Source organism: Grampus griseus, assembly GCF_964374135.1.
Source record: "Grampus griseus genome assembly, chromosome: Y".
Lineage (NCBI taxonomy): Eukaryota > Metazoa > Chordata > Mammalia > Artiodactyla > Delphinidae > Grampus > Grampus griseus.
In genome coordinates, this window is record NC_139016.1 from 15,196,975 (window position 1) to 15,224,855 (window position 27,881).

General features: G+C 38.7%; 1 protein-coding gene across 1 annotated transcript in view; it reads right to left on the reverse strand.

The window, feature by feature from the left end:
- Positions 1–27,881, reverse strand: part of LOC309817700 (protein WWC3-like) — a gene marked incomplete at both ends in the record, with an annotated part of 163,436 nt that overhangs the window by 70,776 nt on the left and 64,779 nt on the right. The window contains 2 exon segments of the mRNA XM_082646966.1: positions 8,560–8,709; positions 20,697–20,826. Coding sequence (XP_082503092.1) covers positions 8,560–8,709; positions 20,697–20,826 — 280 coding nt within the window.

Consider the following 27,881-nt stretch of genomic DNA (forward strand, 5'->3'; position numbering starts at 1 on the left):
TAATTTTGAACCCAGACTTGCCTCTCTCAGCTTTAAGACCTTAGGTAACCTGGCACCTTAGTCTCCTCATCATACTACGTAACAGAGATGGGAACAACTGGTTAAAATGAGGTCAGACGTGGGAAGATGCCTGCCCCCGTACACTTAAGAGTTTCATCAATAAGAAGAATTTACTGCTATTGTTATTATAACTCTGTAACAAGCTTCACACCAAAAGGTTTAGGACATTCTATATAAATCATTACAAAAGTTTTTGATCTAACCCCTTTCTCCTCATGCTAGTTAGAAATAAATACATTCTAATTCTAACCTCCTGACAAGAAGCAATGACTAACTAAAGAAACTGAGTGAGTCAGAATTCTTTCCTTCTCTCAGTCACTCCAAAATCTTTAGAAAAAAATATTATTTTTTGGGTTAACAGATTCTTCCCTGTGTGTTACAGTTAGTGACCATATTCTTTAAACCACATAATACATGTGGTTGAAAATGTACAAGTGTACAATTAGGAAAATGAGGGGAAAACTGAAAATAGGCTGTTCCAGAAAATTCAAGAAATACTCATTATTTACTATACTTCCAAAAGAGGAAACGTTTGCTGAGTTTCAAAATAGTAGCTAATTATTTTTTTTCTCATTTTGAATATTTAATGACTAGTACTGTTAACAACACAAGATTTACAATCAAACAAGAATAAGCTGTGTGACCTTGGGCAAGTCACTTCACCTCTCTGAGCCTCAAATTCCAAACCTGCAATATAAAAATTTTTTTAACATCTTTATGGGAGTATAATTCTTTTACAATAGTGTGTTAGTTTCTGCTTTATAACAAACTGAATCAGCTATACATACACATATGTTCCCATATCTCTTCCCTCTTGCGTCTCCCTCCGTCCCACATTCCCTATCCCACCCCTCTATGTGGTCTCAAAGCACCAAGTCGATCTACCTGTGTTTTGCGGCTGCTTCCCACTAGCTATCTATTTTACATATGGTAGTGTATATATGTCCATGCCACTCTCTCGCTTTGTCACAGCTTACCCTTCCCAGTCCCCATATCCTTAAGTCCATTCTCTACTAGGTCTGTGTCTCTATTCCTGTCTTACCCCTAGGTTCTTCATGACATTTTTTTCTTAAATTCCATATATATGTGTTAGCATATGGTATTTGTCTTTCTCTTTCTGACTTACATCGCTCTGTATGACAGACTCTAGGTCCATCCACCTCATTACAAATAGCTCAATTTCGTTTCTTTCTATGTCTGAGTATATTGCATTATATATATGTGCCACATCTTCTTTATCCATTCATCCAATGATGGACACTTAGGTTGTTTCCATCTCTGGGCTATTGTAAATAGAGGTGCAATGAACATTTTGGTACATGAATCTTTTTGAATTATGGTTTTTTCAGGGTATATGCCCAGTAGTGGTATTGCTGGGTCATATGGTAGTTCTATTTGTAGTTTTTAATGAACCTCCATACTGTTCTCCACAGTGCCTATCTCAATTTACATTCCAACCAACAGTGGAAGAGGGTTCCCTTTTCTCCACACCCTCTCCGGCATTTATTGTTTCTAGATTTTTTGATGATGGCTTTTCTGACTGCTGTGAGATGATATCTCATCGTAGTTTTGATTTGCATTTCTCTAATGATTAATGAAGTTGAGCATTCTTTCATGTGTTTGTTGGCAGTCTGTATATCTTCTTTGGAAAAATGTCTATTTAGGTCGTCTGCCCATTTTTGGATTGGATTGTTTGTTTTTTTGTTATTGAGCTGCATGAGCTGCATATAAAATTTGGAGGTTAATCCTTTGTCAGTTGCTTCATTTGCAAATATTTTCTACCATTCTGAGGGTTGTCTTTTGGTATTTTTTTATGGTTCCTTTGCTGTGCAAAAGCTTTGAAGTTTCATTAGGTCCCATTTGTTTATTTTTGTTTTTATTTCCATTTCTCTAGGAGGTGGGTCAAAAAAGATTTTGCTGTGATTTATGTCATAGAGTACTCTACCTACGTTTTCCTCTAAGAGTTTGATAGTTTTTCTCCTTACATTTAGGTCTTTAATCCATTTTGAGTTTTTTTGTGTGTGTGGTGTTAGGGAGTGATCTAATCTCATACTTTTACATGTACCTGTCCAGTTTTCGCAGTACCACTTCCTGAAGAGGCTGTCCTTTCTCCATTGTACATTCCTGTCTCCTTTATCAAAGATAAGGTGACCATATGTGCATGGGTTTATATCTGGGCTTTCTATCCTGTTCCATTGATCTATCTTTCTGTTTTTGTGCCAGTACCATACTGTCTTGATTACTGTAGCTTTGTAGTATAGTCTGAAGTCAGTGAGCCTGATTCCTACTGCTCCGTTTTTTATTCTCAAGATTGCTTTGGCTATTCGGAGTCTCTTGTAATTCCATACAAATTGTGAATTTTTTTGTCCTAGTTCTGTGAAAAATTTCAGTGGTAGTTTGATAGGGATTGCATTGAATCTGTAGATTGCTTTGGGTAGTGGAGTCAGTTTCACAATGCTGATTCTTCCAATCCAAGAACATGGTATATCTCTCCATCTATTTGTATCATCTTTAATTTCTTTCATCAGTGTCTGATAATTTTCTGCATACAGGTCTTTTGTCTCCTTAGGCAGGTTTATTCCTAGATATTTTATTTTTGTTACAATGGTAAATGGGAGTGTTTTCTTAATTTCACTTTCAGATTTTTCATCATTAGTGTATAGGAATGCCAGAGATTTCTGTGCATTAACTTTGTATCCTGCTACTTTACCAAATTCATTGATTAGCTCTAGTAGTTTTCTGGTAGCATATTTAGGATTCTCTATGTGTAGTATCATGTCATCTGCAAACAGTGACAGCTTTACTTCTTCTTTTCCAATTTGGATTCCTTTCATTTCCTTTTCTTCTGTGATTGCTGTGGCTAAAACTCCCAAAACTATGTTGAATAAGAGTGGTGAGATAGGGCAACGTTGTCTTGTTCCTGATCTTAGTGGAAATGATTTCAGTTTTTCACCATTGAGGACAATGTTGGCTGTGGGTTTGTCATATATAGCCTTTATTATGTTGAGGAAAGTTCCCTCTATGCCTACTTTGTGCAGGGTTTTTACCATAAATGGGTGTGAATTTTGTCAAAAACTTTCACTGCATCTATCGAGATGATCATATGGTTTTTCTCCTTTAATTTGTTAATATGGTGTATCACTTGATCACGGTGTATGATCCTTTTAATGTGCTGTTGGTTCTGTTTGCCAGTATCTTGTTGAGGATTTTTGCATGTATGTTCATCAGTGATATTGGCCTGTAGTTTTCTGTCTTTGTGACATCCTTGTCTGGTTTTGGTATCAGGGTGATGGTGGCCTTGTAGAATGAGTTTGGGAGTGTTCCTCCCTCTGCTATATTTTGGAAGAGTTTGAGAAGGATAGGTGTTAGCTCTTCTCTAAATGTTTGATGGAATTTGCCTGTGAAGCCATCTGGTCTTGGGCTTTTGTTTGTTGGGAGATTTTTAATCACAGTTTCAATTTCATTGCCTGTGATTGGTCTGTTCATATTATCTATTTTTTCCTGATTCAGTCTTGGCAGGTTGTGTATTTCTAAGAATTTGTCCATTTCTTCCAGGTTGTCCATTTTATTGGCATAGAGTTGCTTGTTGTCATCTCTCATGATCTTTTGTATTTCTGCAGTGTCAGTTGTTACCTCTCCTTTTTCATTTCTAATTCTATTGAGTCTTCTCCCTTTTTTTCTTGCTGAGTCTGGCTAATGGTTTATCAATAATATTTATCTTGTCAAAGAACCAGCTTTTAGTTTTATTGATATTTGCTATCATTTCCTTCATTTCTTTTTCATTTACTTCTGATTTTATGATTTCTTTCCTTCCACTAACTTTGGGGTACTTTTGTTCTTCTTTCTCTATTTGCTTTAGGTGCAAGGTTAGGTTGTTAATTCGAGATGTTTCCTGTTTCTTAAGGTAGGATGTATTGCTATAAACTTCCCTCTTAGAACTGCTTTTGCTGCATCCCATAGGTTTTGGGTCGTCGTGTCTCCATTGTCATTTGTTTCTAGGTATATTTTGATTTCCTCTTTGATTTCTTCAGTGATCACTTCGTTATTAAGTACTGTATTGTTTAGCCTCCATGTATTTGTATTTTCTACAGATCTTTCCCTGTAGTTGACATCTAGTCTCATAGCATTGTGGTCGGAAAGGAAACTTGATACAATTTCAATTTTCTTAAATTTACCAATGCTTGATTTGTGACCCTAGATTTGATCTATCGTGGAGATGTTCCATGAACACTTGAGAGAAATGTGTGTTCTGTTGTTTTTGGATGGAATGTCCTATAAATATCAATTAAGTCCATGTTGTTTAATGTATTATTTAAAGCTTGTTTTTCCTTTTTTATTTTCATTTTGGATGATCTTTCCATTGGTGAAAGCGGGTTGTTAAAGTCCCCTACTATGAATGTGTTACTGTCGATTTCCCCTTTTATGGCTGTTAGTATTTGCTTTATGTATTGAGGTGCTTCTATGTTGGGTGCATAAATATTTACAATTATTATATCTTCTTCTCGGATCGATCCCTTGATCATTGTATAGTGTCCTTCTTTGTCTCTTGTAGTAGTCTTTATTTTCAATCTATATTGTCTTATATGAGAATTGCTACTCCAGCTTTCTTTTCATTTCCATTTGTATGGAATATCTTTTTCCATTCTCTCACTTTCAGTCTGTATGTGTCCCTAGGTCTGAAGTGGGTCTCTTATAGACAGCACACATATGCGTCTTCTTTTTGTATCCATTCAGGCAGTCTGTGTCTTTCGGTGGAAGCATTTAACCACTTACATTGAAGGTAATTATCGATATGTATGCTCCTATTCCCATTTCTTAATTGTTTTGGATTTGTTACTGTAGGTCTTTTCCTCCTCTTGTGTTTCTTGCCTAGACAAGTTCGTTTAGCATTTCTTTTAAAGCTGGTTGGTGCTGCTCCACTCTCTCAGCTTTTGCTTGTCTGTAAAGTTTTAATTTCTCCATCAAATCTGAGTGAGATCCTTGCTGGGTAGTGTAATCTTGGTTGTATGTTTTTCTCCTTCATCACTTTAAATATGTCCTGCCAGTCCCTTCTGGCTTGCAGAGTTTATGCTGAAAGATCAGCTGTTAATCTTATGGGGATTCTGTTGTGTGTTATTTTTCCCTTGCTGCTTTTAATATGTTTTCTTTGTATTTAATTTTTGACAGTTTGATTAATATGTGTCTTGGTGCGTTTCTCCATGGATTTATGCTGTATGGGACCCTCTGTGCTTCGTGGACTTGATTAACTATTTCCTTTCCCAAACTGGGGAAGTTTTCAACTATAATCTCTTCAAATATTTTCTCAGTCCCTTTCTTTTTCTCTTCTTCTTCTGGGACCCCTATGATTTGAATGTTGGTGTCTTTACTGTTGTCCCAGAGGTCTCTGAGACTGTCCTCAGTTCTTTTCATTCTTTTTTCTTTATTCTGCTCTGCAGTAGGTATTTCCACTATTTTATCTTCCAGGTCACTGTCTTCAGGTCTTCTGTCTCAGTTATTCTGCCATTGATCCCTTCTAGAGTATTTTTAATTTCATTTATTGTGGTGTTCATCATTGCCTGTTTCATCTTTAGTTCTTCTAGGTTCTTGTTAAATGTTTCTTGCATTTTCTCTATTCTATTTCAAACATTTTGGATCATCTTTACTAACATTATTCTGAATTCTTCTTCAGGTAGACTGCCTATATCCTCTTCATTTGTTAGGTCTGGTGGGTTTTTGTCTTGCTCCTTCTGCTGTGTGTTTTTCTGTTTCTCATTTTGCTCATCTTACTGTGTTTGGGGTCTCCTTTTTGCAGGCTGCAGGTTCGTGGTTCCCTTTATTTTTGGTGTCTGCCCCCAGTGGTTAAGGTTGGTTCATTGGGTTGTGTAGGCTTCCTGGTAAAAGGGACTAGTGCCTGTGTTCCGGTGGATGCGGCTGGATCTTTTCTTTCTGGTGGGTGGTCCACATCTGGTGGTTTGGGCGTGTCTCTGGTCTTATTATGTTTTTTGGCAGCGTCTCTGCTAATGGGTGGGGTTGTGTTACTGTCTTCTAGTTTTTTGGCATAGAGTGTCCAGCACTGTAGCTTGCTGGTGTTGAGTGCAGCTGTGTGTTGGTGGTGAGATGGAGATCTCTGGGAGGTTTTCACCACGTGATATTACGTGGAGCTGGGACATGTCTTTTGGACCAGTGTGGAGAAAAAGAAAGCAAGAAAGAAGGAAGGAAGGAAGGAAGGAAGGAAGGAAGGGAGGGAGGGAGGGAGGGAGGGAGGGAGGGTGGGAGGGACGGAGGGAGGGAGGGAGGAAGGGAGCAAGGGAGGGAGGAAGGGAGCAAGGGAGGGAGGAAAGGAGGTAGGAAGGAAGGAAGGAAAGAAGGACGGAAAGAAAGAATGAAAGAAAGAGGATAAAATAAAATAAAGATAAAACAAAATAGAATTATTAAAATAAAAAATAATTATTAAGAAAAAAAATTTTTTTAAGTAAAAAAATAACTGGACGGGCAGAGTCCTAGGACAAATGGTGAAACCAAAGCTATACAGACAAAATCTCACACAGAAGCATACACAAAGACACTCACAAAAAAAGGAAAAGGGGAAAAAATAATACACCTTTTAATATATTAAAATTCTCAAAATCTACCTCCTCAATTTGGGATGATTTGGGGGCTCTGGCTCACTCAGGCTGCGGGGAGGGAGGGATCCGGATGTGGGGCGAGCCCATGTGGCAGAGGCCGGCGTGACGTTGCAGCAGCCTGAGGCTCGTCATGTGTTCTCACCAGGAAGTTGTCCCTGGATCCTGGGACCCTGGCAGTGGCGGGCTGCACAGGCTCCCGGGAGGGGAGGTGTGTAGAGTGACCTGTGCTCGCACACAGGCTTCTTGGTGGTGGCAACAGTGGCCTTAGCGTCTCCCGCCCATCTCTGGGGTCCGCGCTGTTAGCCGCGGCTCGCGCCTGTCTCTGGAGGTCCTTTAAGCAGCACTCGTAATCCCCTCTCCTTGTTCACCAGGAAACAAAGAGGGAAGGAAAAGTCTCTTGACTCTCAAGCAGGTCCAGACATTTCCCCGGACTCCCTCCCAGCTAGCCGTGGTGTATTAACCCCCTGCAGGCTGTGTTCAGGCCACCAACCCCAGTCCTCTCCTTGCACTCCAACCGAAGCCTGAGTCTCAGCTCCCAGCCCCGCCTGCCCCGGCAGGTGAGCTGACAAGCCTCTCGGGCTGGTGAGTGCCAGTTGGCACTGATCCTCTGTGCAGGAATCTCAATGCTTTGCCCACCACACCCGTTTCTGTGCTCTCCTCCGTGGCTCCAAAGTTCCCCCCTCCACCACCCGCAGTCTCCGCCCGTGAAGGGCCTTCTAGTGTGTAGAAACTTTTCCTCCTTCACAGCTCCCTTCCACTGGTGCAGGTCCCATCCCTATTCTTTTGTCTCTGTTTATTCTTTTTTCTTTTGCCCTACTCAGGTACGCAAGGAGTTTCTTGCCTTTTGGGAGGTCTGAGGTCTTCTGCCAGCGTTCAGTAGGTGTTCTGTAGGAGTTGTTCCACGTGTAGATGTATTTCTTATGTATCTGTGGGGAAGAAGGTGATCTCCGCGTGTTACTCTTCCACCATCTTCCCCCTGCAGTACTAATTATTTCAAGACCTGAGTTTTATGTCAATCTATTTTCTTTATTCTCTCATCTTTTTCTGTCTTCACTTTTCCACTTACACATCTCTGTTTAATAAGTCTTAGGAAAAAGAAGCAGTCCAAGTGGCTTTCTATTTGGTAAAATCTTAACAGCAAATGTCACTCAATGACATTACAAAAGTACTGCTTTTAAATATCCACAGTCCAGTTTCAAATACTGATTCCCAATCCTCACCTAACTCAAAGATTCACACATTATCAAAAGTGCATTTTGAAATTCTACCAAGTCTCAAACAAAATTAATTTTAATTCAGGTAAATTTCCTAACCTTTTTTTAGAACAATGACAAACAGTATCAAAGTAGAAGCCAAGAGTGCCTCAGCTACAAAGACTTTAGTAACCTAGTGTTGTAAAGTCAATCCTCAGGCAACCAGGGGAAAAATCCATTCTGCCACCTAATAAGTAAAGTTTTATAGGAACATAGTCACACCAATTTGTTCTTCTAGAACCTATGGGTCCTTGTGTACTAGATGGCAGAGCTGAATAGCTGACAGACACCACATCCCTGAAAAGCCTAATACATTCACTGTCTGATCCTTCTACAGAAAAAGCTTGCCAATCTGTGCATTAGAAAGTCATGTTTTGTTGAAAAAGTGTTTAATCTCAACTCTGCAAAGAGTTCTTTTAAAAAATCTAAGTCACAAGGACAAAGGTAGCTAAAAATTTAACTGCATCCCATACCATTGAACCTTCACAAGAGGGAATCAAACAATATGCTGTCTTTCAACCTAACTGCATAAAACATTAAATATTTGTGAAAATGGAAAATTAAACAAAACTGCTGATGGCAACACAAAAGAAGCCCTTCTCTCTCAGCACACTTGTTTCTTGTCCCTTAAGCAAGCATACCTCTCCAATGATATCCGTTTGAGATGAAGCATCACAGAACTGTTGAGGCAAATGAGAATCTACAAGTGAGCCCGAACTCTGAGAAAAATCCTGCAGAGAGTCAGTAATAAAGGAGAAATTCTTGAAACCATTGGTAAGGTTCACCAGGCTCTGTAACAGAATAAGACAAACTATTTGAAGAGAGATGTAATGCTTCCCTTCTCTTTAAAGCAGTCATTTCACTCCAATTATAGGTCTCCAACTCTCACTGGGCAGTTGACCCACCCCACTCTCCATTCTTGTTAGATTTAAAAGAAAATTTTCTCACTACTTGCACCTTTAATAAAATTTTTTATAATTTAAACCAGTGATTGACTGATTCTGATGGATTGTGACTAAAATGGCAAATAATTGTGGTACCATTTTAACTAGCTTTTAAAATCTTTGTTTCCTAAAGAAAAACAGTTATGTTAGTAAGAAAAAAATGCTAACATCCCTTGAGATCTTCATAGATAAACCACAGAGAATGTGAAAACAATTCCCATACTGTGCTCATATATGTTTTAGAGAGCTCAAATGCACCTAACACAATGCTTTCAAACTGAACCATTCTGTGGCAGTTAATGCAATCACCATGTTGTACAACCACTGCTTCTTATCTAGTTCCAAAACATTTCCACTGCCCCAAGAGGAAACTTGTAACTCTTTGAACAGGCAGTATCACTGGTTCCCTGACCTTAAGCAAATGACAATCACTTTTTTCCTCTAACGATTTACTTATTGTGAATATTTCATATAAAAAAATCATACAAAATCATACAACTTATGTCTGGCTCCTTTCATTTATAACAACATTTCTGAGATTCAAACATATAGCATGTTAACTACTTCACTCCTTTTTATGGCTGAATAATATTCCATTCTATATATAATTGAATATATATGCATTCATCGGCTGATAGGCACAAGCTATTTCTATCTCTTTTCTACTGAAAAATAATGCTGCTATGAATATGTATGAATTCATATGAATACCTGTTTTAAACTCTTTTACATATAGATAAATTTGGCAGTGGAACTGCTGGATCATACAGTAAGTTGTACTTTTTGAAGTATTCTCAAACTGCTTTCCAGAATGGCTGCATGTTTTATAATCAACAGCAACATACAAGGGTTCGATTTCTCCATATCCTCACCAACGCTTGTTATTTGCAGTTTTTAAATTATATACCATCTTATTGTGCGGGAAATATTATTTCACTGTTCTTGGCTTTGCATTTCCTCAATGATTAATGATGCTGAGCATTTTTTCATATGCTTACTAGCCATTTGTCCATCTTCTTTCAAGAAATATCTGTTTAGGTTTTACCCCCTTTCAATTGAATTGTTTGCCTTTCTTTTGTTAGGTTTAAGAGTTTTTTTGTTCTTGTTCTGCATGCTACTTAAAAAATATATGATTTGCAAATATTTTCTCTGATTTTTGTGGATACCTTTTAACTGCTGGCATCACTTAATGCATAACACTTTATTTGAATTACAAAGTTTCTATTTTTTCTTTTATTCTCTGTGCTGTCTTGTGTTATATCCAAGAAAAGACTACCAAATCCAATGCTCTGAAGATTTTCCTCTGTGTTTTCCTCAAAGAGTTTTGTAATCTTAGCTCCTGCATTTACATCCTTCATCAATTCTGAGTTAACCTTTTTATAGTGTAAAGTAAGGCTGCAGCTTCATTCCCCTGCATGTGAATATCCAGTTTTCCAAACACCATTTGTTGAACAGAGTGTCCTTTCCAGTAATGAATAACAGTCTTGACTCCTTTGTGGAAAATCAATTGACCATATATATGAGAGCTTATATATGGGCTCTGTATTCTATTCCATTGGTCCACATGTTTGTCCTTATGCCAGTAGCACACAGTCTTACTTATTGTGGCTTTGTGCTAAGTTTTGAAATCAGGAAGTATGAGTCCTTTCACCTTGGTCTTTCTTTTGCAAAATGTTTTGGCTACCTAGGGGATCCCTTGAAATTCCATATGAAGTTGAGGACGGATTTTCTATTTCTGAAAAAGAAAACACTATTGGGGCTTTGACAGGGATTGAACTAAAACTACTGATTACCATGGATAGTATAATCCTTTGAATAATGTTAAGTCTTCAAATCCATGAGCATGGAATAACCTTCTTTTATTTATGTTTTCTTTACCGATTGTTCATCATTAGCATACAGCATTTTCCTTTGTCAGTATTCTCATTTTGTTCACACTGTTTTCTCGACTTACTGTAGTATTTTGTCCACATTTTTTATTATGCTTTTCGATGATGTCTTACACGTGTGTTTTAAACTCTTTGTAGAGGGAGTTGAGGAAGATGGCGGAAGAGTAAGACGAAGAGATCACCATCATTCCCACAGATACATCAGAAATACATCTCTGCATACCTGGGTAGGGCAAAAGAAAAAACAGAGACAAAAGAATAGGGACGGGAACTGCACCAGTGGTAGGGAGCAATGAAGGAGGAGAGGTTTCCACACACTAGGAAGCCAACCAAGAAGCCTGTGTGCGAGCACAGGTCACTATCCACACACCCCTTCCGGGGAGCCTGTACAGCCCACCACTGCCAGGGTCCCGGGATCCAGGGACAACATCCCCAGGAGAACGCACAGCGCGCCTCAGGCTGGTGCAACGTCACACTGGCCTCTGCAGTCGCAGGCTCACCCCGTACTCCGTGCCCCTCCCTTCTCCTGGCCTGAGTGAGCCAGAGCCCCCGAATCAGTGGCTCCTTTAACCCCGTCCTGTCTGAGCGAAAAACAGATGCCCTCAGGCGACCTACATGCAGAGGTGGGGCCAAATCCAAAGCTGAGCCCCGGGAGCTGTGCAAACAAAGAAGAGAAAGGGAAATCTCTCTCAGCAGCCTCAGGAGCAGCGGATTAAAGCTCCACAATCAACTTGATATACCCTGCATCTGTGGAATACACGAATAGACAACAAATCAGCCCAAATTGAGGAGGTGGATTTGGGACTAATATATATTATTTTTTTCCCTTTTTCTCTTTTTCTGAGTGTGTATGTGTATGCTTCTGTGTGAGATTTTGTCTGTATAGCTTTGCTTTCACCATTTGTCCTAGGGTTCTGTCCGTCCGTTTTTATATTTGTTTGTATTTTTACTTTTTTAAAATATTTTTCTTAATAATTATTTTTTATTTTACTAGCTTTATTTTGCTTGATCTACTTTATTTTATTTTATCCTATTTCTTTCTTTCATTCTTTCTATTTTTTCTGCCTTTTATTCTGAGCCATGTGAATGAAATGCTCTTGGTGCTGCAGCCAGGAGTCACTGCTGTGCCTCTGAGGTGGGAGAGCCAACTTCAGGACACTGGTCCACAAGAGACCTCCCAGTTCCCTGTGATATCAAACGGCAAAAATCTCCCACAGATCTCCATCTCAACACCAGCACCCAGCTTCACTCAACAACCAGCAAGCTACAGTGCTGGACACCCTATGCCAAGCAACTAGCAAGATAAGAAACCAACCCCACCCATTAGCAGAGAGGCTACCTAAAATCATTATAAGGCCACAGACATGCCAAAACACACCACCAGATGTGGACCTGCCCACCAGAAAGACAAGATCCAGGCTCATCCACCAGAACACAGGCACTAGTCCCCTCCACTGGGAAGCCTACACAGCCCACTGAACCAACCTTACCACTGGGAACAGACACCAAAACAACAGGAACTATGAACTTACAGCCTGCAAAAAGGAGACCCCAAACACAGAAGATAAGCAAAATGAGAAGACAGAAAAACATGAAGGAGCAAGATAAAAACCCACCAGACCTAACAAATAAAGAGGAAATAGGCAGTCTACCTGAAAAAGAATTCAGAATAATGATAGTAAAGATGATCCAAAATCTTGGAAATAGAATAGACAAAATGCAAGAAACGTTTAACAAGGACCTAGAAGAACTAAAGATGAAACAAACAACGATGAACAACACAATAAATCAAATGAAAAATACTCTAGAAGGGATCAATGGCAGAATAACAGAGGCAGAAGAACGGATAACTGACCTGGAAGATAAAACAGTTGAAATAACTACTGCACAGCAGAATAAAGAAAAAAGAATGTAAAGAACTGAGGACAGTCTCAGAGACCTCTGGGAAACATTAAACGCACCAACATTCAAATCATAGGGGTCCCAGAAGAAGAAGAGAAAAACAAAGGGACTGAGAAAATATTTAAAGGGATTATAGTTGAAAACTTCCCTAATATGGGAAAGGAAATAGTTAATCAAGTCCAGGAAGCACAGAGAGTCCCATACAGGATAAATCCATGGAGAAACATGCCAAGACACATATTAATAAAACTATCAAAAATTAAATACAAAGAAAACATATTAAAAGCAGCAAAGATGCCGCAGAACGGCTGGGCCTGTGAGCCATGGACACTGGGCCTGCACATCCGGAGCTTGTGCTCCACAACGGGAGTGGCCACAACAGTGAGAGGCCCGCGTACCACAAAAAAAACAAAACAAAAAACTCACAAACAAACAAAAAGCAGCAAGGGAAAAACAACAAATAACATACAAGGGAATTCCCATAAGGTTAACAGCTGATCTTTCAGGAGAAACTCTGCAAGCCAGAAGGAAGTGGCAGGACATATTTCAACTGATGAAGGAGAAAAACCTACAACCAAGATTGCTCTACCCAGCAAGGATCTCATTCATATTTGATGGAGAAATTAAAACCTTTCCAGACAAGGAAAAGCGGAGAGAGTTCTGCATGACCAAACCAGTTTTACAACACATGCCAAAGGAACTTCTCTAGGCAAGAAACACAAGAGAAGAACAACACCTACCATAACAAACCCAAAACAATTAACAAAATGGGAATAGGAACATACATATCGATAACTACCTTAAATGTAAATGGATTAAATGCTCCCACCAAAACACTCAGACTGGCCGAATGGATACAAAAACAAGGCCCATATATATACTGTCTACAAGAGACCCACTTCAAACCTACAGACACAACAGACTGAAAGTGAGGGGATGGAAAAGATATTCCGTGCAAATGGAACTCAAAACAAAGCTGGAGTAGCAATTCTCATATCAGACAAAATAGACTTTAAAATAAAGACTATTAGAAGAGACAAAGAAGGACACTACATAATGATCAAGGGATCGATCCAAGAAGTAGATATAAAATTGTAAATATTTATGCACCCAACACAGGAGCACCTCAATACATAAGGCAAATACTAACAGCCATAAAAGGGGAAATCGACAGTAACACAGTCATAGTAGTGGACTTTTAACACCCCACTTTCACCAATGGACAGATCATCCAAAATGAAAATAAATAAGAAAACACAAGCTTTAAATGATACATTAAACAAGATGGAATAATCGATATTTATAGGACATTCCATCCAAAAACAACAGAATACACATTTTTCTCAAGTGTTCATGGAACATTCTCCATGATAAATCATATTTTGGGTCCGAAATAAAGCCTTGGTAAATTTAAGAAAACTGAAATCATACCAAGTATCTTTTCTGACCACAACGCTATGAGACTAGACATCAATTACAGGAAAAGATCTGTAAAAAATTTAAACACATGGAGGCAAAACAATACACTACTTAATAACAAACTGATCACTGAAGAAATCAAAGAGGAAATCAAAAAATACCTAGAATCAAATGACAATGGAGACAAGATGACCCAAAACCTATGGGATGCAGCAAAAGCAGTTCTAAGAGGGAAGTTTATAGCAATACATCCTACCTTAAGAAACAGGAAACATCTCAAATAAACAGCCCATCCTTGCACCTAAAGTAATTAGAAAAAGAAGAACAAAAAAACCCCAAAGTTAGCAGAAGGAAAGAAATCATAAAGACCAGATCAGAAATAAATGAAAAAGAAATGAAGGAAACGATAGCAAATATCAATAAAACTAAGAGATGGTTCTTTGAGAAGATACACAAAATTGATAAACCATTAGCCACACTCAACAAGAAAAAAAGGGAGAAGACTCAAATCAATAGAATTAGAAATGAAAAAGGAGAAGTAACAACTGACACTGCACAAATACAAAAGATCATGAGAGACTACTACAAGCAACTCTATGCCAATAAAATGGACAACCTGGAAGAAGTGGACAAATTCTTAGAAATGCACAACCTGCCAAGACTGAATCAGGAAGAAATAGAAAATATGAACAGACCAATCACAAGCACTGAAATTGAAACTGTGATTAAAAATCACGGTTGATAGAATCTTCCAACAAACAAAAGCCCAGGACCAGATGGCTTCACAGAAGAATAGTGTCAAATATTTAGAGAAGAGTTAACACTTATCCATCTCAAACTCTTCCAAAATATAGCAGAGGGAGGAACACTCCAAAACTCATCCTACGAGACCACCATCACCCTGATACCAAAACCAGACAAAGATGTCACAAAGAAAGAAAAGTACAGGCCAATTTCACTGATGAAATAGATGCAAAAACCCTCAACAAAATACTAGCAAACAGAATCCAACAGCACATTAAAAGGATCATACACCGTGATCAAGTGGGGTTTAATCCAGTAATACAAGGATTCTTCAGTATATGCAAATCAATCAATGTTATACACCATATTAACAAATTGAAGGAGGAAAACCATATGATCATCTCAATAGATGCAGAGAAAGCTTTCAACAAAATTCAACACCCATTTAGATAAACACCCTGCAGAAAGTAGGCATAGAGGGAACTTTCCTCAAAATAATAAAGGCCATATATGACAAACCCACAGCCAACATCATCCTCAATGGTGAAAAACTGAAACCATTTCCAATAAGATCAGGAACAAGACATGGTTGCCCACTCTCACTACTCTTATTCCACATAGTTTTGGAAGTTTTAGACACAGCAATCAGAGAAGAAAAAGAAATAAAAGGAATCCAAATGGAATAGAAGTAAAGCTGCCACTGCTTGTAGATGACATGATATTCTACATACAGAATACTAAACATGCTACCAGAAAACTATTAGAGCTAATCACTGAATTTGGTAAAGTAGCAGGATACGTATTAATGCACAGAAATACCTGGCATTCCTACACACTAATGATGAAAAATCTGAAAGTGAAATTAAGAAAACACTCCTATTTACCACTGCAACAAAAAGAATAAAATATCTAGGAATAAACCTACCTAGGGTGACAAAAGACCTGTATGCAGAAAATTATAAGACACTGATGAAAGAACTTAAAGATGATACAAATAGATGGAGAGATATACCATGTTCTTGGATTGGAAGAATCAACATTGTGAAAATGACTCTACTACCCAAAGCAATCTACAGATTCAATGCAATCCCTATCAAACTACCACTGGCATTTTTCATAACTAGAACAAAAATTTCACAATTTGTATGTAAACACAAAAGTCCCCGAATAGCCAAAGCTATCTTGAGAATAAAAAACGGAGCGGTAGGAATCAGGCTCCCTGACTTCAGACTATACTACAAAGCTACAGTAATCAAAACAGTATGGTACTGGCACAAAAACAGAAATATAGATCAATGGAACAGGATAGAAAGCCCAGAGATAGAACCACTCACATATGGTCACCTTATCTTTGATAAAGGAGCCAAGAATATACAGTGGAGAAATGGCAGCCTCTTCAATAAGGGGTGCTGGGAAAACTGGACAGGTACATGTAAAAGTATTAAATTAGAACACTCCCTAACACCATACACAAAAATAAACTCAAAATGGATTGAAGACCTACATGTAAGGCCAGTCACTAACAAACTGTTAGAGACAAAACATAGACAGCACACTGTATGACATTAATCACAGCAAGATCATTTTTGACCCACCTCCTAAAGAAATGGAAAGAAAAACAAACAAATGAAACCTAATGAAACTTCAAAGCTTTTGCACAGCAAAGGAAATAAAGAAGACCAAAAGACCACCATCAGAATGGGAGAAAATATCTGCAAATGAAGCAACTGGCAAAGGATTAATCTCCAAGATTTACAAGCAGCACATGCAGCTCAATAACAAAAAAACAAACAACCCAATCCAAAATTGGGCAGAACACCTAAATAGATATTTCTGCAAAGAAGATATACATATTGCCAACAAACACTTGAAAGAATGTTCAACATCATTAATCATTACAGAAATGCAAATCAAAACTACAATGAGATATCATCTCACCAGTCAGAATGGCCATCATCAAAAAAATCTAGAAACAATAAATGCTGGAGAGGGTGTGGAGAAAAGGGAACACTCGTGCACTGTTGGTGGGTATGTAAATTGATACAGCCACTATGGAGAACAGTATGGAGGTTCCGTAAAAAACTAAAAATAGAACTACCATACAACCCAGCAATCCCACTACTGGGCATATACCCTGAGAAAACCATAATTCAAAAACAGTCATATACCAAAATGTCCGTTGCAGTTCTATTTACAATAGCCAGGACATGGAAGCAACCTAAATGTCCATCATTGGATGAATGGATAAAGAAGATGTGGCACATATATGCAATGGAATATTAGCCATAAAATGAAATGAAATTGAGATATTTGTAGTGAGGTGGATGGACCTAGAATCTGTCATACAGAGTGAAGTAAATCAGAAAGAGAAAAACAAATACTGTATGCTAACACACATAAATGCAATCTAAAAAAAAAAAAGATCATGAAGAACCTAGGGGTAAGACGGGAATAAAGCCACAGACCTACTAGAGAATGGACTTGAGGATATGGGGAGGGGGAAGGGTAAGCTGTGACAAAGGGAGAGAGTGGCATGGACATATATACACTACCGTACGTAAAACAGATAGCTAGTGGGAAGCAGCTGCATAGCACAGGGAGATCAGCTTGTTGTTTTGTGACCACCTAGAGGGGTGGGATAGGGAGGGTGGGACGGAGGGAGACATGATAGAGAAGAGATATGGGAACATATGTATATGTATAACCGAATCACTTTGTTATAAAGCAGAAACTAACACAGCAGTGTAAAGTAATTATACTCCAATAAAGATGCTAAAAATAAATAAAGTCTTTGTAGAATATGTTTGATATCTGGGATTCTTACAGGTAATTTCTATCAATTAATTTCCTCCCTTGAATGAACCATGTTTTCCTGGGTTTTTTTTTTTATGCCATGTGATTTTCTCTTGAAAACTGAACATTTAACTTTATAATGTGGTAATTCTTAAAATCAAGTACTCCCTCTTCCCCATGGTACTTTTTTTTTTTTTGGAAAGTTACAAAAGTCCGTTTGTTTTTACAAACTATATTTGCAAAGACTATTTCTAATTATGTGTGATCACCAAAGTCTGGTTCCTTTATCTAATGTTTCGCTAATGTTTGATAGTGACTTCATTGAATGCCAGGAGCTGCAAAAACAAAAGTAAACCACCTCTCTATCTTTGTAGACTGGCTCTGTTTTCAGGCATTCCTCTACCATTTAGCTATACTTAGCTTATACTCTGAGTCTAAGAGAGCAGCACAAGCTCTAAAGCTCTTCTGAGGACTTTTCTGAGTATGTCTTTTACCTTTGCATACCCATAGCTTTCTAAATTCCTCCTCATATATAACTGCTTTAGATGTCCTAGTTTACCAGAGTCTCATCCCAACTTCTTCTCAGGTCCTTAAATAGTCTACTGTATGACTCCACTCATAAGCTCTCATCCAAGGTAAGTCCATGCTTACAGTCAGCCTTGTAACTTTTAGACTAGTGACTGATGTTTTTCTCATGCAGGTTCCAAGTTATACAAAATGAACACCTCGCGTCAGATTTTAAGGTAATCCCAAAATAGGTTTGAACAGGTATACACATTAATTTCTACATAAGGTCTGCTGTGATCCCTCCAGTTCAAGGCAGGGAGCTAGATCACCATTTCCTCAAGACCTAGATAGTGCTGCATTGGTAATGGAATGGGGCAACGGCAAGGGATGGGGTATCAAGTAAAAATGCCATGAAATTTCACAGTGTTTTGAACATAGATTTTTCTTGATTGTAAATTTGTGTGGTTCCTATAAGCCTCTGTCTGTTTTGTAGAATGCCCACAAAGTTGGATCAGTCAGTGTTTCATTTTTTTTTCTTTTTTTTCTTTTTCCAAGGGCTTGGGACTTCTGAATCTTCCATGTCACCTCTACTATGTGTTTCTACAACCTAATATTTTCCACCCTAATTGTACAGAGTTAAGATTAATATACATGCTAGTTTGCCAAAAAACACAGAAACTTTGGCAAACAGAACCTCTCAATATAAAAATTAAACAGATTTCAAATTTTCTACACTGATTTTACATTTCTAAACATACTCCTCTTCCACAGTTCTTACTACAAACTCAAGAACCAGAATACCTTGGTGCAATATAACTTGTATATGTGGTTGTAAACAAAAGTTTCTTAGAAGGGGTCAGTTTTTAGCATAAGAAAGCTAAAATAATTTATTTGATTTTAAAATAACTTATTTGATTTTAGTGCAATATAACTTGTATACGTAGTTGTAAACATAAGTTTCTTAGAAGGTGTCAGTTTTTAGTATAAGAAAGCTAAAATAACTTATTTGATTTTAGTGAAAGAGGGTGTTGCTCTTGCCTCTTCCTGGAGGTTCCCATAGATTGTGAAGCTATGGACATCTCAGAGAAAATTCTGAGGCCTGAAACTCCTTCCATAAACTCTCTATCCTTTCTCAAGCAACACAAGTGGATGATTTATCCACTGCTATGCACTGTAGCCTCAGAGGGGCCAGAGCAGGGAAACCAACTTCAACCTGGGCCAAAGCCTCCATATATATACTATCAAACACCACTGCGTTCACTCTGAGGTTTTGGCTAGGCTTAGATGGGTAATGCAGGCAGAACATCTTGTCCAATTCTGCACACACAGAAGGTTCACTAATGGTAGCTAGTCTTGTTACCATTGTTCACAGCAAAACTAAGAATACATCATTTACCTACCATGACCTGGAAAGTCATTTACAAATACAGATTTGTGGGCCCCAACTACATCATTCTAATTCACTAGAATAGGTTAGGGCCCAACAATGTGCATTTTAACCACCATTTAGGAAACTCTACTTAATTCACTGCAGCCTTGACTTTAGGAAGCACTGGTATACATTAAAATTATATATATGCATCTGTCTTATTTTGCCTCTATGTTTGATATTTACTTTATATATCCCTGTATGTCTTATACTGTGCAGAATCTACATAAATGTGTATAACGTAGTACCTGCCCACTTGGCGGATTGAGTACATGAAGAAAAACTGAAAAGAAATTTAAAAAAACTATAACTAAAATGAGACCATAGGGATCTCCCTGGTGGTCCAGTGGTTAAGACTCCGGCCTTCCACTGCAGGGTACAGAGGTTCAATCCCTGGTCAGGGAACTAATATTCCACAAGCCACGTGCTACAGCCAGAAAAAAAAGAAGTAAAAACGAGAGAACGTAAAAGGAAAAACTGAATGCATTACAGCATCAAGCAAAAAGACCATCATATATCCACCTGCAAAAGCACATCTTTTTCTAAAAATAACAGAAGCTACAGGAGTTAAGGGGCCAAAAAGATAGTAATAACAATAAAGCAAAATAAAACTAACGATCTCAGATATATAATTTTTCAACATCCACATTATGGAATACTGTGCAGTTATAACTAAAGAATAAAGAGGTATTTGTGTATTTATTTGCAAAAGTACAGGATAGTATTATTATATGAGTAAGACAGCAAGATCAAACTGTATGTACATAATTAGCTTTTGCATGAAGGCTATTTTTGTGTCTTTATAAACACTAGAAGAGTACACAAGAAACCATTAAAAGCAGTTATGGGCTATGAAAGAACATGGTGATTCCAAGACCTCTTATTGTATACCTTTTGAATTGTTTTGATTATTGAACAACATGAACATTCCCAATTTTTAAAAAAAACTTTTAAACATAAATTACATATACATAACAAGTAATAAACCTATTAAAATGCATGTGTGTATAGATACACGGACATATATAGATGAGAAAGGGAGGATACATATGTATGTATGTGAATATATACAGAGAGGAAAGGAAGACAGACAAGCAGGCAGGCAGACGGAAGGACAGATGTGGGTTCTGAAGAGCACCGGGGCCTCTTACGTGCATCAGGTCCCGTCTTTCCTTCTCGCCTGTACAAATGGTTTTTTTGATGGTCCTGAGCTCGCTCATTATAGCCTGTGCCTCATCCAGTTTGTAGTTGGTGTGAGCACTTGACATCTTTCCATCAATCCTGGTTCAAAAAGAAATATGTGAGATTATAACATTCCATTAAATAATAGTAACAGTAACCCCAAAAGTTACACACACAAAAAAACAGACAGCAAGAAAAAAAAAAAACCCTTCTTTCTTTCTGGTACATAAAAATAAATAAACGTTAAGTGAGATCTATGTGCAGGGAGAATATATGGGTAAAGCTAAAAACAGTAAAGTATCAGTAACAGTGCTTTGTGCAAAGTTGAAAATTTCTACATTTCTTCTACATATCTCTTTTATTTCATTCTGGTTCCAATTTATTACTCTTTCCTAGCCATCTCCTAAATTCTTTCCTTCAATTCAAATACATATAAAAGGAACTTTTTCTCCTCCTTCCTTTCTTTTCTTTCTTCTTTCCTTATATCTACCCACCCACAAATCACAAACTAATATACTTCCTTCCTTATTTCCTTTCATTTCTTCTTGTTCCTTCCTCCTGCCTTCACTCCCTTCCATCCATCTATTCATACATTCTTCCAGCCAATCCCTGTGTGCAGCAAGGGTGGTAGACGCAGAGCACTGAAGAAGACAAGGCTTGGCTCCACCCTTTAAAGAATACGCAGTTTTCTGTAGCCAGAGAGAGAACGAACTCCTTCTCTGGAAAGTCACCAGATACACGATGACACAGATTCTAGCTCTAAACTGTTTCCCCCATGTTACCCAAAAATCCAGATGCTTAACGGCCAGCCCAAATGCCCTTCTGTTCCACTCACAAGAGCATCCTGGCATGCTGGTGAGTACAAGTGACACTCCAGCTCTACAGTGGGACCCTGGGCAAGACACTTAACCTCTTTAAACCTCAGTTTCCTCATGCCTCAGATGAGGACACTAAAACTGTCCCTCCCACTTAATGAGAAATGTAAGGAAAGGGCTTACTTGGCAGAGACCTGGCATATAATGTCTGCACTGATTATTATTATCAGGATAATGCTCAGTCTACTTACTCATGGGAGAAAAAGTAAAAAATGCACCAACTCCGGTACTTTATTATCATTAACAAATTCCTGGCCACAAATGTCACAACTCACAGCAAAACTCAGCACCAGAGCTGATCTGAGCTATCAGCACCACTGGAATGAGAGAACAAGCAGGAAATCATTCTCTCCCTTCGAAATAGGGCTTCAGGGCTCAACAGCACTGCTATGATTGCCATCAACAAACAAAATATTTATGAAAACTGGGCCAAGTGCTCTCCCTTGGAGAGTGGATACAGATGCACTGGGGGACCCCACACATTGAATGGTGACACCTCTACATCCCAACAAGGTCTGGCCTCATGGGCACTTCCATAATGGATCAGTTACAGAGATGTATGTTCCTCATATACACATTGCTTTGAATGTTCCTATAAAGCATAAAGCTTTACTTATACATTTTTAGAGAAAGGTACATATATTTTTTAACTACAGAGTGTTTCATGAAGAAAGTTAAAATAAGTGAACAAAAACTAAAACTTGGACTACAGGCAAATTTTCTTTCTTTTTTCTCTGCTCTCATTAAACCCCTACTTCAGCTCTTTCATGCAACAGTTCATCCAAACCATTGAGGGGGTAAGCTTTAACCCTATATCACCTTTGAGTCACTGTCAGATTCAGTGATAAAATATAAAAAGTTCCTCTTGGTGGCTATTAAAAACTGGGAGCCAAAAACAAGGACGGCAGCAGTAGGCATATTAGCTTTTTATACATTCTTTTATGTCATCCCTCAAAACCAGCCCCACCTTTACCAAAATCACTGGCTTTCTCCCTCACTGCTAAGTGCCTTAAGCAGACTTATAAGTCACAAGTGACATGCATAAACGGTCCATCTCATACATTCTTACCAGTACAAACTCACAAAAAATCAGTGTAATTCACTACAATTTTACACAGGAGGCATTATGTGGTTGTACAATGTGATGACACCAGAAGTCAGGAGATGACTCTTGGTCCAAGATCTCATGCAAGTTAACTGTGTCATCTTGAGAAGTTTCTGAACTCCCAGAAGCCTTGGTGACTTCATGAGGATGCCAAGTCTGCAATGGGATTCCCAAACCCAGCTGATCATCAGGACTATCTGGATCCCTACTGAACTTCACTCTCTAGAGGTAGAAGTTCATACATTTGTTCATACATTAATCAGGTCCCAGAACAACCAAGTTGGAGGAGTCTCTTCTTACAATGATTACTTTTAGCTGGCGGATGTTACTTATAATTAGACTGACCTCCATGCTCTCAGTACAGTTTTAAATATGCAGGGAATTGACACTAGAAAGAGAGAGCCATTATTCCAGGACTGAGATACATCAGAAATACAGATGATGTTCTCCTCCATGTCCAGTTCAGAGCTCAGACTCAGAGTGAGGTCCCTTGAACAGGGCTGTTCATCCACAGACTGCAGAAACACCAGGACATACATCGTAGGAAAACATAAAACAGAATGAAAGCCCAGGGCTTCCCTGGTGGTGCAGTGGTTAAGAATCCGCCTGCCAATGCAGGGGACATGGGTGCGATCCCTAGCCCGGGAGGATCCCACATGCCACGGAGCAACTAAGCATGTGTGCCACAACTACTGAAGCCCGTGCACCTAGAGCCCATGAGCCACAACTACTGAGCCCACGTGCCACAACTACTGAAGCCCGCACACCTACAGCCCATGCTCCCCAACAAGAGAAGCCACCACAATGAGAAGCCAGTGCACCACAATGAAGAGTAGCCCCCGCTCACCACAACTAGAGAAAGCCTGCACACAGCAACGAAGACCCAACACAGCCAAAAATTTAAAAAAACAAACAAAAACAAAAAAAAAGAAGAAAAGCCCACACAGTTTTCCACTGTAGGCACTCTATGGAGAACCAAGATTCTCTAACACAAGGCAGAAATAAAAGACCATCATTCTCACAGGACTGCATCTACCAAGGACGTGGCCCAACTTTTCTTTAGGAAAAAATGAAAATTACTTACATGGTAATGTATTCTTTCATTCATCCTGTGAAAAGGATGTATATCATACATTTATGTATATATTTACATTTTAATTTCATCACTCAAATGAAATCTGTAGACTTTCAAACAAAAACCCAAGGCCAGAAAAGTGTGATTTCTCTGTAAGAGTCAATGCCACTGCTAACCAGGTCTACCGGCTCCTCCAGAATGAAAAATACAGCAAATGAATTGTCACTTGACACTGACACCCATATAGAGAAATGAAATTCTACTGCATTGAACAAAGTGGTTTCAATTGCTTGAAAGTCAATGGTAATCAAATAGTCATAGAGTATAAACACACAACCACTGTTAAGGCCGCGACGTAAGATGCTAACCACATCAGCTTCAGCTTCGTACTTAGGTGTTGTGACTTCCTTACAGATTTTAGCAGCTGCAGAGTCTAAGTGCAGCCATCAGTAAAGCCAGGCACTGCACCAGCTGCCTGTCAAGGCACCAGCATCTACAATGGGAATGGCCGCTACCAGGGATCCCACAACCCTGGCTACCACTGCCTCTGAACACCTATACACTACCAAGTCATTGGAGCAGACTTGTGTGCATTGGGGCAGCCTCTGGAGCAGACCCCTGTGGTGGCCCACACACAAAGATGGGGCTGAAACCATAGCTGAGACCCAAGGGCCAGGTAACTAAGGACAGTGAGGTCCACCACACTACACCTACCTAGGGGTCTTGGAGGATCTCCTGGGGAGGCAAAGATCGACTATAGCTCACTGTGAGGGCAAGGACACTGGTAGCAAACACCCCAGGGAATACTGATTAGAGTGAGCTCTCCCAGAGGTCCACATTTCAGCACCAAAAACCAGGCTCATGCAGCAACTTGCCCGCTCCAGTGCTGGAAAGCTTCAGGCCAAACAACCACCAAAACTGGAACACAGCTCCACCAATTAGCAGACTAAAGACATACTGCGCTCACAGCCACCTCAAAGCACACCCCTTCACAAGGCCCTGCCCATCAGAGGGACAAGACCCAGCACCAACCTCCCGAGCGCAGACACCAGTCCTTCCCGCCAGGAAGCCTGCACAGACTCCTGGACCAACCTGACCCATCAGGGGGCAGAAACAAGAGCAAGAGTAACCACAATCCTGTAGCCTGTGGAAAGAAGACCACAAACACAGGATGTGAGACAAAGTGAGATGGCACAGAAATATGCTGAAAACAAAGAAAGAAAATAAAACCCCACAATAACAACTAAATGAAGAGAAGATAGGCAATTCACCTGAAAAAGAATTTAGAGTAATGATAGTAAAGATGATGCGAAATCACAGAAAAAGATTGGAGGCACAGAGTGAGAAGATACCAGATATGTTGAACAACGAGCTAGAAGAGTTAAAGAACAAACAGAGATGAACGCAATAACTGCAATGAAAAATACACTGGAAAGGATCAATAGCAGAATAACTGAGACAGAAGAAGAAATAAGTAAACTGGAAGACAGAATGCTGGAAATCACTACCACAGAACAGAATAAAGAAAAAAGAATGAAAAGAAATGAGGAAAGTCTCAGCGACCTCTGGGACAATATTAAAAGCACCAACATTTGCATTATAGCAGTCCCAGAAAAAGAAGAGAAGAAAGGAAAGGGCTGGAGAAAATATTTGAAGATATTACAGCCAAAAACTTCCCTAACATGACAAAGGAAACACTCACTCAAGTCCAGGAATCACGGAGAGCCCCATACAGGATGAACCCAAGGAGGAACATGGCAAGACACATATTAATCAAAGTGATAAAAATAAAAGAAAAAATGTTAAAAGGAACACAAAACATACAAGGGAATCCCCATAAGGTTATCAGCTGATTATTCAGCAGAAACTCTGCAGGCCAGAAGGGAGTAGCACGATATATTTCAAGTGATAAAAGGGAAAAACTTACAACCAAGAATACTCTACTCTGCAAGGTTTTCATTCAAATTTGATGGCGAAATCAAAAGCTTTACAGACAAGCAAAAGCTAACAGAATTCACCACCACTAAACCAGTTTACAACAAATGCTAAAGGAACTCTTCTAGGTGGGAAAGAGACCAGCAAATTTAAAACAGCCTTGTACATATACAGACTGCTGTATCAAAACCTCATGGGTTGTAATGAGGTGGATAGACCTAGAGTCTGTCATACAGAGTGAAGTCAGAAAGAGAAAAACAAATGCTGTATGCTAATGAACACATAAAGAATCTAAAAAAATGGTACTGATGAACTGAGTGACAGGACAGGAATAAAGACACTGATGTAGAGAATGTACCTGAAGACATGGGGAGGAAGGGGAAGCTGGGATGAAGCGACAGAGTAACACTGACACATATACACTACCAAATGTAAAATGGATAGCTAGTGGGAAGCTGCTGCATAGCAAAGGTAGATCAACTTGATGCTCTGTGACCACCTACAGGGATGAGAGGGATGCTCAAGAGGGAGGGGATATAGGGATATAAGTATACATATAGTGGATTCACTTTGCTGTATAGCACAAACTAACATAAGATTGTAAAGCAATTACACTCCAATAAAGATATTAAAAAAATAAACCTCATGGGCACAGCAAATGCAAAAACAACAGATACACAAACACAAAACAAACAGCAACCCTAACACAACACTAAAGATGATCATCAAATGACAAAGGAACAAAAGAGGAAGGAAAGGGAAAAAACCTACAAAAACAAACCCCAAACAATTAAGAAACTGATAACAGCAACATACATATCCATAATTACCTTAAGTGTAAATGGACTAAATGTTCCAACCAAAAGACACAGACTGGCTGAATGGATACAAAACAAGATCCATATATATGCTGTCTACAAGAGACCCACTTCAGACCTAGGGACACATACAGACTGAAAGTGAGGGAATGGAAAAAGATATCCAATGCAAATGGAAATCAAAAGAAACCTGGAGTAGCAATACACATATCAGACAAAATAGACTTTAAAATAAAGACTGTTAACAGACAAGGAAGGACATTACATAACAATCAAGGGATAGATCCAAGAAGAAAATATAACAGTTATAAATATATGTGCACCCAACATACGAGCATCTCAATACATAAGGCAAATGATATCAGCCATAAAAGGGGATATCAGCCATAAAAGGGGAAATCAGCAGCAGTGCAAAAATAATGGAGAACATTAAAACCTCACTTACACCAATGGAGAGATCATCCAAACAGAAAATAAAGCAGGAAAAACAAGCTTTAAATGACACAATACTCTAGATAGATTTAATTGATGTTTATAGGATATTCCATCTGAAAGCAGCAGAATACGCTTTCTTCTGAAGTGCACATGGAACATTCTCCAGGAATGATCACATCTTGGGCCACAAATAAAGCCTTGAAAAATTTAAGAAAACTGAAATTTTATCAAGTATCTTTTCCAACCACAATTCCATGAGATTAGGAATCAATTACAGGAAAAAAAAAAACTATAAAAACACAAACACATGGAGGTTAATAACGAAAACACTACTAAATAACCAAGAGATCACTGAAGAAATCAAAGAGGAAATCAAAATACATAGAAACAAATGACAATAAAATCACAACAACCGAAAACCTATAGGATGCAGCAAAAGCAGTTCTAAGAGGGAAGTTTATAACAATACAATCTTACCTCAGGAAAACAGAAAAATCTCAAAGAAACAACCTAACTTTATACCTGAAGCAACCAGAGAAAAAACAAACAAAACTCAAAATCAGTAGAAGGAAAGAAATCATAAAAATCAGAGTAGAAATAAAAACAAAGAAAACAACAGCAAAAATCAATTAGACTACAAGCTACTTATTTTAGAAGATAAATGAATTTGATAATCCTTTAGCCAGACTCATCAAGAAAACAAACGAGAGGACTCAAATCCATAAAATTAGAAACAAAAAAGCAGAAGTTACAGTGGACACCAAAGAAATACGAAGGATCCTCAGAGACTACTATGAGCAACCATATACCAGTAAAATGGAGAACCTAGAAGAAATCCACAAATTCTTAGAGAGGTACAACCTTCCAAAAATGAACCAGGAAAAAACAGAAAATATGAACAGACCAATCAC